General features: G+C 41.1%; 6 protein-coding genes across 6 annotated transcripts; all 6 read right to left on the reverse strand.

The window, feature by feature from the left end:
• Positions 1 to 2,303: 2,303 nt before the first annotated feature.
• On the reverse strand, positions 2,304 to 3,210 carry LOC108605767 (antigen 5 like allergen Cul n 1). Its single transcript, XM_017995570.1, has 2 exons — positions 3,070 to 3,210; positions 2,304 to 2,997 (listed from the first exon to the last, which is right to left on the reverse strand). Exons 1-2 carry the CDS (start codon positions 3,190 to 3,192, stop codon positions 2,344 to 2,346), a joined length of 777 nt encoding a protein of 258 aa, XP_017851059.1. The 5' UTR covers positions 3,193 to 3,210; the 3' UTR covers positions 2,304 to 2,343.
• Positions 3,211 to 4,111: 901 nt separating this feature from the next.
• LOC108605331 (antigen 5 like allergen Cul n 1-like) lies at positions 4,112 to 4,960 on the reverse strand. The gene is made up of 2 exons (XM_017995001.1): positions 4,823 to 4,960; positions 4,112 to 4,759 (listed from the first exon to the last, which is right to left on the reverse strand). The coding sequence occupies exons 1-2, from the start codon at positions 4,958 to 4,960 to the stop codon at positions 4,112 to 4,114; spliced, it is 786 nt and encodes a 261-aa protein (XP_017850490.1).
• A 334-nt stretch (positions 4,961 to 5,294) lies between these two features.
• On the reverse strand, positions 5,295 to 6,207 carry LOC108606083 (antigen 5 like allergen Cul n 1). The gene is made up of 2 exons (XM_017995930.1): positions 5,646 to 6,207; positions 5,295 to 5,587 (listed from the first exon to the last, which is right to left on the reverse strand). Exons 1-2 carry the CDS (start codon positions 6,176 to 6,178, stop codon positions 5,353 to 5,355), a joined length of 768 nt encoding a protein of 255 aa, XP_017851419.1. The 5' UTR covers positions 6,179 to 6,207; the 3' UTR covers positions 5,295 to 5,352.
• Positions 6,208 to 8,557: 2,350 nt separating this feature from the next.
• On the reverse strand, positions 8,558 to 9,543 carry LOC108606087 (antigen 5 like allergen Cul n 1). Its single transcript, XM_017995933.2, has 3 exons — positions 9,420 to 9,543; positions 8,923 to 9,340; positions 8,558 to 8,860 (listed from the first exon to the last, which is right to left on the reverse strand). Exons 2-3 carry the CDS (start codon positions 9,249 to 9,251, stop codon positions 8,617 to 8,619), a joined length of 573 nt encoding a protein of 190 aa, XP_017851422.2. The 5' UTR covers positions 9,252 to 9,340; positions 9,420 to 9,543; the 3' UTR covers positions 8,558 to 8,616.
• An 844-nt stretch (positions 9,544 to 10,387) lies between these two features.
• On the reverse strand, positions 10,388 to 11,275 carry LOC108605330 (antigen 5 like allergen Cul n 1-like). The gene is made up of 3 exons (XM_017995000.2): positions 11,156 to 11,275; positions 10,682 to 11,091; positions 10,388 to 10,622 (listed from the first exon to the last, which is right to left on the reverse strand). Exons 1-3 carry the CDS (start codon positions 11,273 to 11,275, stop codon positions 10,388 to 10,390), a joined length of 765 nt encoding a protein of 254 aa, XP_017850489.2.
• Positions 11,276 to 13,570: 2,295 nt separating this feature from the next.
• Positions 13,571 to 16,599, reverse strand: LOC117134920 (Ca(2+)/calmodulin-responsive adenylate cyclase; the record flags this gene model as incomplete). Its single annotated transcript, XM_033294422.1, has 3 exons — positions 13,571 to 14,438; positions 14,493 to 15,163; positions 15,332 to 16,599. Coding segments are annotated over 3 exons (2,322 nt in total), but the record flags the coding sequence as incomplete, so codon positions are not given.
• Between the last annotated feature and the right edge of the window lie 10 nt (positions 16,600 to 16,609).

A 16,609-nucleotide genomic window follows, 5' to 3' on the forward strand; every position in this document is an offset into this window, starting at 1 on the left:
GTCTGCACAAATTGCGCATACGCAGCGTGGCCTCATTGAAATTCAATACCCAAAGTCAGGCAGGCGGCCCCAGCAGCGTTTCGATTTGTGCAACAAATGAAGTGAGAAATTATTATTATCATTATTATTTTTATTATTATTATTATATTTTCGCAGCACTTTTTGCTGGCATAAGCAAATGCTGCTTGCCACAAACACACACACACACACACACGCACACACACAGAGCTTGCCACAGCTGTCCGTGGGGCGCATCACGTATTCACAAAGCAAACAAACTCCGGCGTACGCATAAATAAACAGCAAGGCAGAAATATGATAACGGAAGAATAAAGCAAAAAAGAAAATAAAATATGTGTATGTGTGTGTATGTGTGTGTGTGTGTGTGTGTGCAACAAAAGCGAAAGACAGACAACTAATTTTGGGGTAGGAAGAGGCGTGAGCGCTCGTCCGTCAGTCACATCATTAAAAGCGAACGCGTCGCCACCTAATTCCAATCCTTGCCACAGCCTGTGGCAAGAAGCTTTTGCCCAAAAAAAATACACAGCGTCTGACGCAAAGAAGAGCAAGCGAGAGACATTCATCAATATGCCAAACATGTTTTGTTATCATCAAATGGAAAATGCTTCATTTTCACGTACGGCCCAAGCTAAAGCTGTAGAGCTCAGCAGCAAGTCTGCCCAGCGGCGTTTCGCTGGCTTGGGGGTGGGGGTGGGGTGGGGACTATTCACTCAGAGAATATTGCAGGTGAATTTCAGTCAGTTAACATTTTGTGGCAACGGCATACGGAAGCGCTGGCAGCACGCGTCTCTGGCTGCGGTTAGACCACAAAACTAAAGCTGGCAAAGCAGTGCCTTGCATCGTGGCTATAAGGCAGACACACAGTCTAACGCTGCGTATGCTGGTTGGGTGGTTGGGTGGGTGGTTGGGTTGCTGTGCAGACGGAACACATAAATTGATTACCAAAACATTTCACGACAAATTCGGCATGTAACAACAATGACAGCGCACAAAAACTGACAAACGCAGATGAAGCAGCCAGCAGTGGGTGGTTTGGGTGGTGCTGCGGCATGCTAACGGGAAGTGATTTTCAGCTGCAAAATTTGTCTACGAGCCATTGCTCGTGCCTTGCGGTTAGCGCCAACTGTTGCCTGCATCGCAATCAGCAATCGAAATTGGCTGCCCCAGGGGGCGAACGTTGGTCTTGCAATTTAATTGCCGCACTCAAAAGCATGCAACAGTTTTTATTTTAGCTTCATCGATAGTCGCTTATCACTTATCGTCATCAAGTCTACTCCAAATATTGCTCAATGCCCATTGTACTATATTCATTATTGCAATCTTTAATTTCGCTTGCAGCACTTAATATATTAACGCTTGTTATTATTGTTGACGTGCTTAATGCAGCTGAAAATTGCCCAACCAGCTTGTAAATTTTACTGCTTTTTATTTACGCTGCACTTTACGTAAATTTTTTTATGCAAGCCTTGCGACAAATGTTGGCTTGCAATATATATATAAAAGAGTAACAAAAATTTAATATCAAATACTTGTGCATAGGTTATTTTATATTTGATTTGTTCTGCTCTTTCATTTGTGGAATTCATTTATGCATCATCATTTAGATTGTATTTATTTTTAAATAAAAAAGAGAATATTACTTTTAATTTTAATATTATATATTTAATAACAAATCAAACCTTACACAGCTTTATCTATTTTGTATTTAATTGCCTTTGCTTAACTCATTTCAAATATTTTGTGTATTGTTTTATCTTAAACTGTCTTCAGTCTCAATAAATAAATAGTTGTGAATTTAAATTTCATTTAAATTTAATATACTTTTATATGAAGCATCTAGTACTCGCTTGTTTCTTTTTAATTTTATTGTATGATTTATCTCAGCTCAAAGCAATTAAGTCGATTCTTCTATTTAAAATTTATTAACAAATAATTTATATTTGCCTAAAGAATTTGTTAGATTTAAGCTTTAACTGAATTCAAAATCAATTTACTTGCAAATCAGAAAGCTATAATTTCTGCTTTATAAATTTTATATGTTTTGCTAAGGCCAAATATATTTTTTTTAATCGCAATGTAAATAATTATCAAATCAAAATTAATCTTTGACATTAGCACTTTAGTGGGCATCAAATGTCTGCGCTTATCGAAGACGCAGCTGGCTCAGCTGCTGCCGGCAAGATGTGCAAGATATAGATCATTATCTTATCTAGAGTACTTCCCGTTGCGTTACACACGACGCTTTATCGCTTTTGTTTTGCTACCAGAGAGTGACGAATAAATGCGCTGTGGCTTGCTTGGGACTTTATTGGACTTTACGCTTTAATAGTTCAGATTGTTGGGATTGATGTTCTCGCTGGCGCTGCAGAGGAACTTGTAGCTGGGATTGACGCCCGTGGTGCACTTGCTGGCGGCCGAGGAGCAGGAGTTGTACATCTTGGTGCCGATCATGTTGGTGGTGGCATAATTGCAGGCCATGAGGAAGGCCTTGTAGCTCTGATTCTTCACCGAGTAGGTGGAGACGGCACAGCCGACGGCAGTGTTGCGATCAGCGACCATAACGGTGAAGTGGCCAATGGCAGGACCATTGTAATTGTTGGGATAGGCATCGATGTGCGACTGCTTTGTGTCCTTGACCTCGGCGTACCACATGTCCACGCCGCGAATGACCTCAGCGGTGGCATTCAGTGGCGCAAACCAGCCCATCCACGCGAGATTCTGTCCAGCGTAGTCAAAGGCGTCGGTCTTGCGGCACTTGTCGTGCTTCATTTCGCAGCTGCGCACATTTAGGGAGGCCAGATAGGCCAGCTCATCGTTCCAGCGCATGGTGGCCATGCGGCAGGCGCGACTCAAATGGCTGGCACCACCGCCGGCAATAAAGTTGCGATGCTGATTGTGCCTGTCGACAATCGCAGCCTTCTGCGCCGACGTCAGCGTCAGCAGCTGCTTGTCACTTGGGCAGCTGCTGGCCCAGGCCTGTAAGCAAATAAGCGATAAATTATTATATCCTTAGCGCTAATCCTTGTTGCTGCTGCTGCCACTACTTACGCCGTTGTTGTTGCAGCCAATATTCTGATTGGTGCCGCAGCTCTTGGCGCAGTAGTTGGTGGCGCTGCAGCTGCTCAGCAGCAGGGCCAAGATGGTTAGACTTCCAGTTAGTATGTTACGCATTGCTGTTACAAAACTCGATTGTTGGCCCAGCAGTTGGCGCTAGTTGCTTTTATGCAGCCGCCGAGACGCTCACTCGATTTTATCTATAACATTTGCTCAAATATTTGCTTACAACTTGTTGTTTGCTTCAGCGCGGCGCGCGTCACTCCCTTCGCAGCCCTGAGAGCAAAACTGATAACAGAGAGCAAGAGAGAGCAAGAGATGGAGAGAGAGAGAGCTTAGACTATTCTGAGCTGCGGAAGCGGATGGCGAACACGTGTCTTGACCATTTGTGCTTACCCCAAGCAAATGTTGACCACAAGCCAGCCACATCGATTATCGATAAGCAGCAGCATTATATAATTGCTATATAGCATATATGCTATGGCATAACAGTTAATCTGCTAATCTTATCAAACCAAATAAGCAGCCAAATGGGCTTGTAATAAATTCAAAAATAAATAAACATAAACCAGCAACTAGGTTAGGCATTGTTAATAAACAATTCTTTTCAACAATCTTTGACATTTTTATACAAATTATTGCTAGTCCAAAAGTGAAGTCAAGACCCTTTGTTCTAATCAGATATAGGGTCGATTCATAAGAATCCATCAAGAAGTTATGTCTTTTATAAATATTGACTTCTTGATTTCTATAGAAGAAATGTCTTGAAGAATTCTTATGAAGCGACTTATAGTTGCTTAATTATATAGAAACATATAAAATGCAGTCAATATTTATACAAGTATCTAGAGCTAAGTGCATATTTATAAAGTTTAAACATAGCCTGCAATTTTGTTTTGCTAGCACTTTACTGAAGTTTATTGATTTATTAAATGAAGCGTCGACTGTACATAAGCTTATTAAATAAATATGTTAAACAAAAGAAAGAGAAACAATTTTATATAAATTGCAATCACTATTTCTGCTTTAGTTGGATTTAGTTCACATTGTTGGGATTGATTTCTTCGTTGGAGTTGCAGAGAAACTTGTAGCTGGGATTGACGCCCGTGCTGCACTTGCTGGCGGGCTTGGCGCAGGAGTTGTACACTTTGTGCTCAGGCAAGATGCTGGTGGCATAATTGCAGGCCATAAGGAAGGTCTTGAACATATTGCCCCATGAGAAGGTGGAGACGGCACAGCCAACAGCGATGTTGCGATCGGCAACCAAAGCGGCGAAGCGAGCAATGAATGGAGGACCAGCAATTTCTTTAAAGGCATCGATGTGCGACTGCTTGACGTGCTTGACCTCGCCATAGCAAGCGTCAACAGCCGTAATAAGCTCCAGTGTGTCATTGAAGGATCCACTACGACACATCGTGTACAGGCTCTGGCCAGCGAGCTCAAAGTCGTCGGTCTTGCGGCACTTGTCGTGCTTCATTTGGCAGCTGCGCACATTTAGGGAGGCCAGATAGGCCAGCTCATCGTTCCAGCGCATGGTGGCCATGCGGCAGGCACCGCTCAAATGGCTGGCACCACCACCAGCAATAAAGTTGCGATGCTGATTGTGCCTGTCGACAATCGCAGCCTTCTGCACCGACGTCAGCGGCAGCAGCTGCTTGTCACTTGGACAGTAGCTAGCCCAGGCCTGTAAGCAAATAATCGAGAGATTAATATATCCTAAGCGCTAATCCTTGTTGCTGCAACTTACGCCTTTGTTGTTGCAGCCAATGTGCTCATCATAGCCGTGACCATTGAAACATTTCTTGGCGCAATAGTCGGTGGCGCTGCAGCTGCGCAGCAGCAGAGCCAAGATTAGGCTTAGACTTGGAGTTAGTATGTTACGCATTGCTATTCCAAAGATCAATTGCTGAGCCTGCATTCCATTCTAGTTGCTTTTAAGCAGTGCAGCGGAAATGGGAAAGGTTTGTATGACTTTTGCTTATTTGCGTTTGCATTCAATTATAATTATCAGCTTAGCACATTATTTTGGGGCAAAGTAAACAATGCTAAAATTATTGCGGACACTTTAACAAATAGCTTGCAAGTTAATTAACTTGGCAGATAACCGCAACACTAAATTACTTGTGTTAAATATAATAAATATATACTTTATATACAAAGCAAACAAAGTTTTCTCATATTCAAGCCACTGTAAACTTTGTCTTAGAACTGAAATTGAATTCTTTGTTAAGCTTGAGCTTTTGAAATTTATTTGCAAATGGAAATGTTTGTATGCATTTAAACGCTGAAGACCTCGTCGACATGGCAGAGACCCGCATAGTTGGGATTCTTGCCCTTGGTGCAACCGGAAGCTGTGGCGCCATCTGTGTAGACAGCGCGTCCAATGATATTGGTGGTGGCATAGTTGCAGGCCACGAGGAAATTATGGTATGTGGCGTCCTTATATCTGGCAGCAGCACAGCCCAAGGCCATGTTGGTTTGCTGCATCATGGCGGTGAAGTGACCAATGGCGCTGAAAGTTGAAAGAGAAGCAATGAGCTAAGTTGCTGGGCATGGGGCGCACTACTTACGGTCCCTTGTAGTTGCTGGGATACTTCCTCATCTGCGCCATGGTGGTGTCCTTGTACTCGTTCCACCACATGGTGACGCTCTGGGCGAGCATCTCCTCGTCGGTGCGAGCGTTGCGATTGCCCGTGTACGACATAATGGCCAAGTTCTGGCCGCTGCTCTTGAACTGCTTCGTGTTGCGGCAGGCGTCGTGCTTCATCGCGCACTGGCGCACATTGTAGGCCGCAATCTTGGCCAGCTCGGAGCTCCAGCGCATGGTGGCCATGCGCTTGGCTGCCGCAAAGCCTGGCAGCTTGCCACGCGCCAAGTAATTGCGCCGCGAATTATGCGCACGCACCATAATGCTGCGCTTATCGATGTCCATGGTGATCATGATGGGTGCATAGTCCTTCTTGGGGCAGCTGCTCGCCCAGGCGCCATTGTTGTTGCAGGCAATGTGCTTGGACTCGCCACACAAACTTGCCGCACAGTAGTTGCCCCAAGCGGCCGTCAGCGTCGCCGCCAGCGCGCAAATCGCTAACCCAAGTCGCAACATTTAGACACAGCCACAAAAAAAAAAAAACAAACCACACTGCGCACTTTGCTGTCAACTAAGCTGCGCATTCGCATTTATATACCAAGCCACAAGCTGAGCCTATTATTTAACTTTCATTTAAGCAAATAGCAATAGAAATTGTTTCAAAAAAAAACATAAAGAATTAAGTATTAAGGCCAAAGTGTGTGTGTGGAACAGACGCATAGCTGCAAATAAAGTAAAAACATCTTCCAACTGTGTTTGCCAATTCTTTTCTTTTGCAAATTTCAGTTTTAATTTAGTATTTTTTTTTTGGCAGCTAAACTTGCCAGATTGCCAGCAGCAACAGCAAGTTTTATATATATAATTCCAGTAGTTATAAAGCTGCAACTGCTTACAAATAAATTTGAATCGCTTTACAACAAAATTTGCTTTGTTGCATTAATAAACTTTTAGCGCTAATATGTGAAATAGCTTATAAGATTTTCAAAGCGCTTATGGCTATAAATATAGCATATTATATATAGCATATATACTCTAGCATAAGTCATTATTATTAATTAATTAATTGTCGCTTAAGTTTTTGCAACTGATCGTGCATTAAATGTTCAAGCGCAACTCAAGCTTAAACAACTAAAATTCTATATATAACAATGCTTGAAATTAAATTTTAAATAATTTGTTAGAAAAAGTTAAAACTATTGAAATATTGCCTCAGGTTTAGCTGATATCAAGTTCAAGCTTAAAACCAAATACACAACTAATTAGAAAGCAATTGTTAGAATACAAAATACATTTTATATTAACAATTAATATTGAATCAAGTACGCATAACAGCTGGCAATATATATCTGATGATCTGCGTCAAGCTTTATTAGGCCTTTGTCTTTAGGCTATCTGCTAACTTTACTCAGGGTTCAACTATTGCCAATTCTATTTTCATTTATTTGCGTTATGCAAATATTTGTGAAATTTTGGTAAAAACATCTATTGTCTAAACCATCCACATGCGCAAACACTGAGCGAGAGAGCGAGAGAGAGAGAGAGAGAGAAAGAGAGTAATTTATATGCAAGATAATGTAATGTCTCGCCAATTCCCTTTATCTCTGTTTATTGTGAAACCTTTGGCTGAGCAAATAAACAAAACTCAGAGCAAATAAACAAACTTGCACATAAAAATAAAAACCAAAACATAAGCAACAAAATATTTAAACAGAGCGTATACTAAGACGCCATCAGACTAACATAAACATAAGAACTTGCCTTGGCAGCTTAAGGGCTTACACAAAGATTTTAGTAATAATTAAATGTAATAAATATAGTAACAATGACCTTAGCATTAAGCTCATAGCTAGACAAGTCAAAGTCATGAAGCTTCTGCAGCATTAAACATAATAAAAAAATAAACTGAAAAATAGAATAGTACAAATATTACATTGCAAGCTTAATTTCAAATATTTGTAATAAATTCTTATAAATTTGATGGCTTTCTAAGCATTTTTCATACAATACTTACGTATACTTAATATACAATAATGTACAATTTTTCTTTTAGACTCAACATTAAAAAGAATAAATAAATATAATATATATAGATTTATTTTTGCTCTATTAAAAGAGTTTAATTTAAAATCAATAAGTATACTTAATTTAATGAATGCCGACATGAGTTATATAAATAAATTGATATTTTAATAGGCAATGAGCAGCAAATTGAGAGTTGCTCTTAGAATTTTACTTAGTTTAATGCTCAATTTAATGCTATGCTATATTTATACATAAGAGATTTTAAATGTTGAGCAATTAATTAAAAATATTTGATTAAGCATACTTTTGTAGCTCGCTAAGTTAAAATAAATAAATATATTATAATAAATGCTGCAACTACAGGCCAAAAATTATTATTATAAATTGGTCCCAATGCACTTGCACAAAGTCTCACATGCTACGTGGGTCGAAGATGACTTAAAAGGCAACACCCCCAAGACCTGTCAACTAGGTTTATAACCTAGCCATTCTTATATCTTCATTATAGTATATTTTGTTTGTAGTATATTACTGGCTATTAAGTTTTTATAATTTAGTAAAATATATTTAGGTAAAGTTGCCACATAGGTAATAGCAAACTAATTTAACAGCAAAATGCACATCTGTATAAATTGGAATTTTATAATTTTATAAAAAAAAAATATATATATATATAATAAATCATTTTGAAGCCAAGACAATACACGAACTCATATTGCCGTACATACTTTTAGGAATTTATTGCAAATGAGCTTAAATTCAAAGTATGTTACGTTATTTTTTGAAACATAGCTAAGGCTAGAAAATGTTAGCAAGCTACTAGGCGTACCAAAATCATTCTCATCTTAACAGGGCAATAAATGCGCAGCTTAATTCATTTAGGTATGTGCTTTTTATTCGAAATTATATACAACAGTATATGGCTGATTGATCTAGACAGATAGATCGTAGACCTCGGCGACCTTGCAGAGACCCGGATAGTTGACATTCTTGCCCGTTTTGCAGCCACTGGCGGTGGTGCCGCGCTTGTAGACTGGCTTGTTCACCCTGTTCATGTGCGCATAGTAGCAGTTCATGAGGAAGTTGTTGGTGCCATCGGGGGACTGGTATCTGGCAATGGCGCAGCCAACGGCCCAGGTGTACTCCTGGACCATGGTGGTGAAGTCGCTCATTTTGCTAAAATGATAAATGAGTGAGTGAGTGGGCGCAATTGTTAATGGAGCTACTCGTAAACTTACTTGCCGCCCCAGCTGGCTGGATAGCTATTGATGACAATCTGGTTGGCGTGCTGGTGCTGATTCCACCAGCCATTGATGACAGTGCTGATGAGCTCCGAGTTGGTGCGACTGGTGCGCAGACCGCTGTACTGAATCAGGCGCAAGTTCTGTCCGCTGTACTTGAACTTGCTGGTGCTGTGGCAAGGATCTTCGGCCAGCTTGCACTGCTTCACATTGTACTCGGCCAGCGTGGCCAGGTCGGGGCTCCAGCGCACGGTGGCCATGCGCTCGGCAGGACGATAGCGCGACATTTCACCCAGAGCGATCTGATTGCGTTTCGTATTGTGCATTGGTAATAATTTGCGATCTCAGATCAGCGTTCATGTTGACCATAAAGGGCGACGGATTATTGCTCACAGGGACAGTCCTCAGACCAGCTCTACAGCAAAAAACAAAAAAAAACACACACACACAATAAAAATATTAATGCTTGGTTACTTTGCTGGCCAACTGCTTACCCCATCATGGTCACAGGCAATATGCGTGCCCGTTTGGCAGACGGCGGGCGAACAGTAGTTCATATTGCCCAAAGCCACGGAGAGCAGGCAGAACGCTAAAGCAAGTCGCAACATTATTCAGTAAATTTTTTGAACTGCCGTTACTCTGGCGCATCCACGTTTATATAGCAATTAGAGCCGACAACATTATTTAGACTTCCATTGTGCTGCTTATTAAACAACAAAAAATAATGTCCAACAGTTTATTTGCACGGAACACATGCCAAATTTTTTGCAAAAATAATATAAAAGAAATGATATAAAAAAAATTCCAACCAACTGTGTTTGCAAACAAATTTAAAGTTCAGATTTAGTTAGCTATATTTAGGTATGAGCAATTATCGCTGCTTGCGTATCCTTAATATCAATTCCTTTTTACTTAAAAAAATGCTGCTTAGTTTTAAATTATTTGTGCATAATTTTCAAATATTATGCATTTTTTCAGCATTAAATAAATTAATAAATATACATTCTTTGAAACGTTCAACTTATAATATTTACGTATACTTAATATTGCATAAATTTGCATTGCGTGTTGTCAGTCTTAAATAAATAATAAATAAATACACATTTAGTTACTTTCCAAAACTTTTTCTTTTAAAATTTGTACGTATACTTAATTTTCAATAGCTCTAAGTGCTTGTTAACAATAAAAGAATAAATATATACAATTTGTTTTCTCTTTAAAAAACTTTAGTAATTATTTAAAAGAGAATTAAGCAGAACTTGTTGCCAAATTTATTTTTAACTATCACAAAAAAAAAACCTAATGCCAGCTGTATAAACAAAATCATCTCCAGCGGCCTAAGCCAAGTGCTGAGACACTAGAGAAGTTTACACAAGTTGAGCTTGAACTGTCTTTTGCAACTGTTCCAAGTATATGCGATTGTTATTTATGTTCAGTGTTTTTTTTTATTCAATTCAAATGTTTAAACATTGTAGATCTCAGCGAATTTGCAGAGACCATCAAAGTTGACATTGGTGCCCAACTGGCACTGGCTGCCAACAACGCCGGCGGCATAAACGCGCTGTCCAGCGACATTCGAGACGGCATAGTTGCAGGCCAGCAGGAAGTTGTTGAGCCCATCCGTGACGAAGCGCGAGGCAGCACAGCCGACAGCAATGTTCGCCTGCTGCGCCATCAAGGCAAAGTGTCTGATGGGACTAAAGCAAATGGGATTGAGCAAATAAACTAAATGATTTGATATGCTAATGTAACTTACGAGCCTGTCCAGCTGGCTGGATAGCTATTGATGACAGCCATGTTGGCGTTCTCATGCTCAAACCACCAGGTGTTGATGGCGCGTGTGATGAGCATCTCATTTGTGCGCTCAGTCCATGGACCCTCGTAGGTGAAGTGGAACAGATTCTGGCCGCTGTTTCTGAAGTTCACAGTATTGTGGCAAGCATCCTCCTTGGCCTGGCACTGCAGCACATTGAGGCGCGCCAGCGAGGCGAGCTCAGCGTTCCAGCGCATTGTGCCCATGCGTCTGGCGGTGCTGTAGCCCGTGATCAGACCACGAGCCAAGCGATCTCGGCGTATGTTATGCATGCGCACAATATGCGTGGATAGCGTGTCATTCATTTGGATGATAAAGGGCGCAGGACTCGCAGGACAAGCAGCAGACCAGCCCTGCACAGACCAAAAATAAATATTTTAAAGCGTTGGCCTAATGCGCTAGTGATGTGCTACTTACGCCATTATGATTGCAGCCAATATGCTTAAGTTGGCCACACAGATTGGGATTGCAATAGTTTTGCGCATCGACCAAAGCGGCCAAGCTGACTGCGATTAAAGCCAAAGTTAGTTTGAACATTTTGTATTAACTGACTGACACTAAGCACAGCCTTGGCGCTTATATATGCTAGTGAGCATTACTATCACTAGTTGCGGTTTATTTACACGCGCGTGTAACTTAGCCCAGCTGTATTTACTTGCTCTTCAGCAGCGTCTGCAAATTTATGGAATTGCCCAGACGCTGTAATCAATTCAATTCAATTCAAGTCAAACACACATGTTTTTGTGACATATTTGATATGCTGCCATTTTTATTTAATTGTAAATTAATTTTTATGCTGGGTCTAGTTTAATTGTTGTTGCTTATAATTTGCTCTGCTTGCATTTGAAAGAGACGCTTACATAGTTATCTCTGATCGGTACACAAAAATAAATATCAATTCTTTAGCCTTGCTTCTGTAGACGCTCCCTGGTTCAGTGTATATATATATATATATGTATATATAGGTAATCATTATATATTTCTTGTATAATCATTTATAATTTCGATTATTTATATGCTGAGAGTTACGCATTTAATTGTGGTCTGCATAAGTTCATCTGTGGGCTGTTTGTTTGTTTTGTTGTTAGTTGAATTTTGTTGCTAATTGCAATTAAAAGTTTACATAATATATATGCTTCATAAATTGTACACACAAAATATGTTTCTATAATTGTATAATATATATTCTTATTTGTTATCTGCCTTTGTTTGTCTGCCAAATTGTTTATTTAGTTGTCGGCTTGTATAATTATTTGCTCTTTTGTTTTTGTTGTTCTAGCCACATATAATATATAATATATATACTTAGCTCTGTCTAGTAATTGATACTACAGTTATGTTGTAGATTTAAGTTCACACCGTCTGTCCAGACTGTAGTCTATAGAATATTCCATCGACTTTGCTTATATACAATACTATTTTGATTACAATTCATGTCTCTTACCTAGGATAATGCAAAATCAAAATGTCATGACTGCCAAATAATATCAAAGACATAGCTTCGATTATGTACAATGCTTATTTGGACTACAATTCATGACTCTTAACTCTAAATTCTCAATATATTGTAGATTTAACACATTTCTCCAGTTGTTATATCAAAGACTACAGAGTTATAGTCTTTGCCTATATATACAATGTTAATTTGATTACAATTCACGTCTCTTACGGTCAGGCTTCCAAGTTATATCGAAGTCTATATTCGATAGTCCTTGATTATGTACAATGCTTATTTGGATTACAATTCTTAAGTCTAAATTATTTATATGTTGTAGATTTAAGGTTATATCAAAGACTATATAGGAGTTATAGTCTTTGATTATAAACAATGCTATTTTGATTACAATTCTTGTCTCTTACCTTAGATCAAAGAGCTTTATCTTCGATTATATACAAAGCTTATTTGAATTACAATTCTTGTCTCTTACGTAGGATAATGCCAAATCAAATTGTCTTACATTCTATATATAACTAATACATATTCTGCTGCTGCTTCATTTATATCAAAGACTATAGAGTCTTTGATTATATACAATGTTTATCTACTAGCTAGAAATAATCCAAATCAAACTGCTTAAATTCTATATATTATATATGGAGTTTATGCTAATTTATATCAAAGACTATGTTCAAGTAGTCTTTGATTATATACATGCTACTGTTGTTGTAAATTTCACACCACTTGCAAAGACTGCAGACTATAGAATATAAAATTCTATAGTCTGGCTATATACAATTCTTGTCTCTTACCTATAATAATGCAAAATTAAATTGTCTAAATTCTAAATATTTTATAGTTTTGCCTCTTGTTTCATTACATCAAAGACTAGCTAGTCTTTGATTATACACAATGCTCGCTAACTTAGTATAATCAAACTGTTATGCTTCTTATTTAATTGCTATCAAGGACTCTGCTCGCCAGTCCTTGATTATGCTTATTAGGATTACAATTCTTGTGTCTTACAAATGAAATTCGAAATTGTTGACTTTAAGGCCTTTAAGCTTTCAAATAAAAACAATCCACATGTGATTGAGGCAAAGAAATAATAAATTAGCTGTCTACTTTTAGGCGACCAAACATTAACAACTAATTGCTGCTCAGCAATTAGTTTAAACTGTTACTCGATTATAATTTTTTATTTATAGTAGTAGCTGCTGTGCAAAAGTGTAAGTACAATTTAAGTTTAGTTAAATATTTATAATATTTCGCTTTATTTACAACGCGTTTGTGTTTGTGAGTGTGTCATGCATTTTGTTTAATTGTTAAACATACATATAGTTATACTTATTCGATTATTAAATAATATATAGGCATACGGGTATACATATTATATATTATATAACTATATATGTAATTATAAAATGAGCAAATCAAAGTCTTAAAGTGGCTAAGCGCACAAACAGTTAACATAATAATATTTGTCGTGTGCATGTGTGTATGTGTGTGTGTTGCTTAAGCTAAACATATAGTTGCTATATATTTAATATATAAGTAGTGCAAATTGTAATTAATTTTTTCGTGCAACTGGAACGTTTCAACTGGGCCAATTTGCATTAAGATAACCAATGACTATATAGCTATAACTACTTGATAAACTGTATTATACGTAATATATACTATGTATATGTTTTAATTATTAAAAAAAAAGCGCTTAAACCTATACAAAGAGAGTGCCATACATAGAGACTACAGTAAGTTGTGGAAAGCGCTAAATGTTGCACTTGTTCCTGTACAATTGTTTAGCTTAATAATAGACACACCATTAACAAAGAAAATACAATTAACAACAATTTGCTTAAGTACACAATTCATGGCCTTAGCCTTGTTGCTGCTGCTGCTCTGGTTGCTTCTGCTGCTGCTGCTGCTGCTGCTGATGCTGTGGCGACTGTTGGGCTGTTGCTGTTGACGCTGGCGATGAGGGCGGGCCAAAGGATTTGGTGATTTTGTGCGAGGCATTCACTATGGCCAGCTCATGCTTGGAGTCCAGATCACAATCGTAGAGGCCGCTCAGCGAGTCGAGACTGAGCAGACGCGAACTGGCGCGACTGGAGACCGAAGTGTCGTCCACATCTGGCGCATTGTACAGCGAATTGACGTCGGACAAGGCGCCCTCGGCATCGGTGAGTCCCGCCTCGTTCAGCAGCGATATATTCTCCAGCCCTGGCTCATCGGTTATATAGCCAGTTGACTCGGCGCCACCTGTGCATGAGTTAGAGTGAGATAGCGCTATGTATTCAAAGTTTGAAAACTCACCTGTCGCCTCCTCGCGGCAATCGTCGTCCGACCACTCCGATTGGCTCTCCAGTGGATTAGAGTCCATGGACTGATGGTTATGATGCGCCGCGCCATACTTGAGCTCATCGTTTATCACATTCGACTCCAAGCGCAGGCGGCCATTGGCCAGCGATTCGTTCTCCTTGCTCAGCTCTGACTGCTGCTCCAGCTGCTGTTCGGCCTGCTTATCGCTCTGCTCGTGCGTCTTGAGCTGCTTCTGGCGCACATCGCGACCCACCTCATCATCCTCAAACTCCTCATCAGCCAGATTATCTTCGGTATCATCGTGCTCATCCTGCTCCACATGATTGAAACGTTGCTGCTGCTGTTGTTGTTGCTTCTCCTGTCGCTGCTGCTGCTGGTGCTGGTGCTGGTGCTGGTGATGGTGGTGATGATGATGATGATGATGACGTGGCCGCTGCGCCGGCGCCTGCTGCTGCGTCTCAGCGCCATCCAGACTGCGTCCATCGAGACTCTCGTAGCTCTGCTGCAGCTCCTTAGAGCGCGGACGTTGTCGATGCGCTCGCTGTGGCTGCTGCTGCTGCTGCTGCTGCTCCTTGGCTGCTGCATTCAGCTCCAGCAGCGCCAGGGCATGCAGCTGATTCCGCGTCTCGTGCAGTATCTCGCAGGACTCCGTGTCCGATGTTTGCCTGGCAATAAATATGTTAAATTAATAAGCAATTTATTTATTTATAAATTATATTCAATTGATAAATGGGCAAAGGCTTTCGATGGCACGCAGCTGAGTGTTAGACACAAATGTTGTGGCGGCTGTCTGTGTGGTTTGGGATTGGGATTGGGTGCGGGGTCTTACTCACATTTGGCTGGACTCGGAGGGATTCTTGTGTCGCGTTATCTCCTTGATGGCGTCCAGGCCGACTGGATGCTTGGATATCATGAAACTGTTGCTTACTGGCAACTTGCCCTCCAGCGCTGCCTCCAGCTGCTCCTTGTGCTGCTGCTGCTGCTGCTGATGATGGCTGCTGCTGCTGCTGCTGTTGTTGTTGTTGCCGCTGTTAGAGTTGCTGCCACCGCTGAGATTTCCATTGCTGCCGCCCGTCGTCGCAGCAGGGAGCTGGCCATGATGCCCATTCAGCGAGCTCAGCTTGCTGTTGCTGGCCGAGTAGCTTAGCTCCAGATTTCGGCCGCCGCCATTGCTGCTGGCATGCTCCGTGCTGTTGGCAGCGTTGAGGCAGCGTCCACGCGAAGATTCGTTAAGCAGTCTTTGCAGTTCCCTCTCGAATGGCGACTTGCTGGCCAAAGCCGCCGCCGCCGTCGCTCCATTCGCCGCTTGGCTAGCCGCCGCCTTCTGATAATCGAAGCTATTGCAGCTATCGCCTCCATTCTTGGGCTGCGTGGTGTTGCTTGTGGTATTGCTGGTGGTCTGCTGGCCATGGCTTTCGGTTGTGGAGCTGAGCTCGAAGTCGCGCAGCTGCTGCATGTCCAGCTGCATGTCCGGCGAGCTGGGATCCACTTGGATGTCGCATGGGTAGAGCCACTGCAGCGGATTGACGCGCGCCACATGCCCATTGAAGCCGACGCCATTGGGCAGCCCCGCCGGACGCTGCAGATGGCCGCCATTGATGCGTGGCGAGTCCTCATCGGCATCGCCTTCACCCTCTGTCGTCTTGGAGTAGCTTTCATCGCTGCTGCTCATCGAGGGCGAATGCGGTCGCGAGCTCAGATCATCCGTCGAGGACATTTCGCGGCTCTCCTCCAGGTCGGTCGGCAGCTTGGGCAGCGGCTTCAGATAACTGCGCAGCGCCGGCTTTGGCGGCAACTGCGGCAGCGGCGGCTGCTGCGAGTAGAGCGCATATTGTCGCTGCTGTTGTTGCTCTGGTTGCGGCTGCTGCAGTGACAACATGGAGTTGGGACAGGTGTAACGTGGTGGATCGTACTTTGGCGCATGCTGCATGGGCATTATCTGCTTTGTTGTTGTTGTTTTATTTTCATTCGATTTCGATATTTTGTTAGTTGTGTGTGTGGGCGTGAGATCGTTGTCATGGGCGTGGTCGTGTGCATGCAAAGAGTGGACACAGTTAGAGACACACAAATATTTCAAAAGCAAAAAAAAAAAACATACATAATTTACATAT

Source organism: Drosophila busckii, chromosome X, assembly GCF_011750605.1.
Source record: "Drosophila busckii strain San Diego stock center, stock number 13000-0081.31 chromosome X, ASM1175060v1, whole genome shotgun sequence".
In the NCBI taxonomy this organism is placed as follows: domain Eukaryota; kingdom Metazoa; phylum Arthropoda; class Insecta; order Diptera; family Drosophilidae; genus Drosophila; species Drosophila busckii.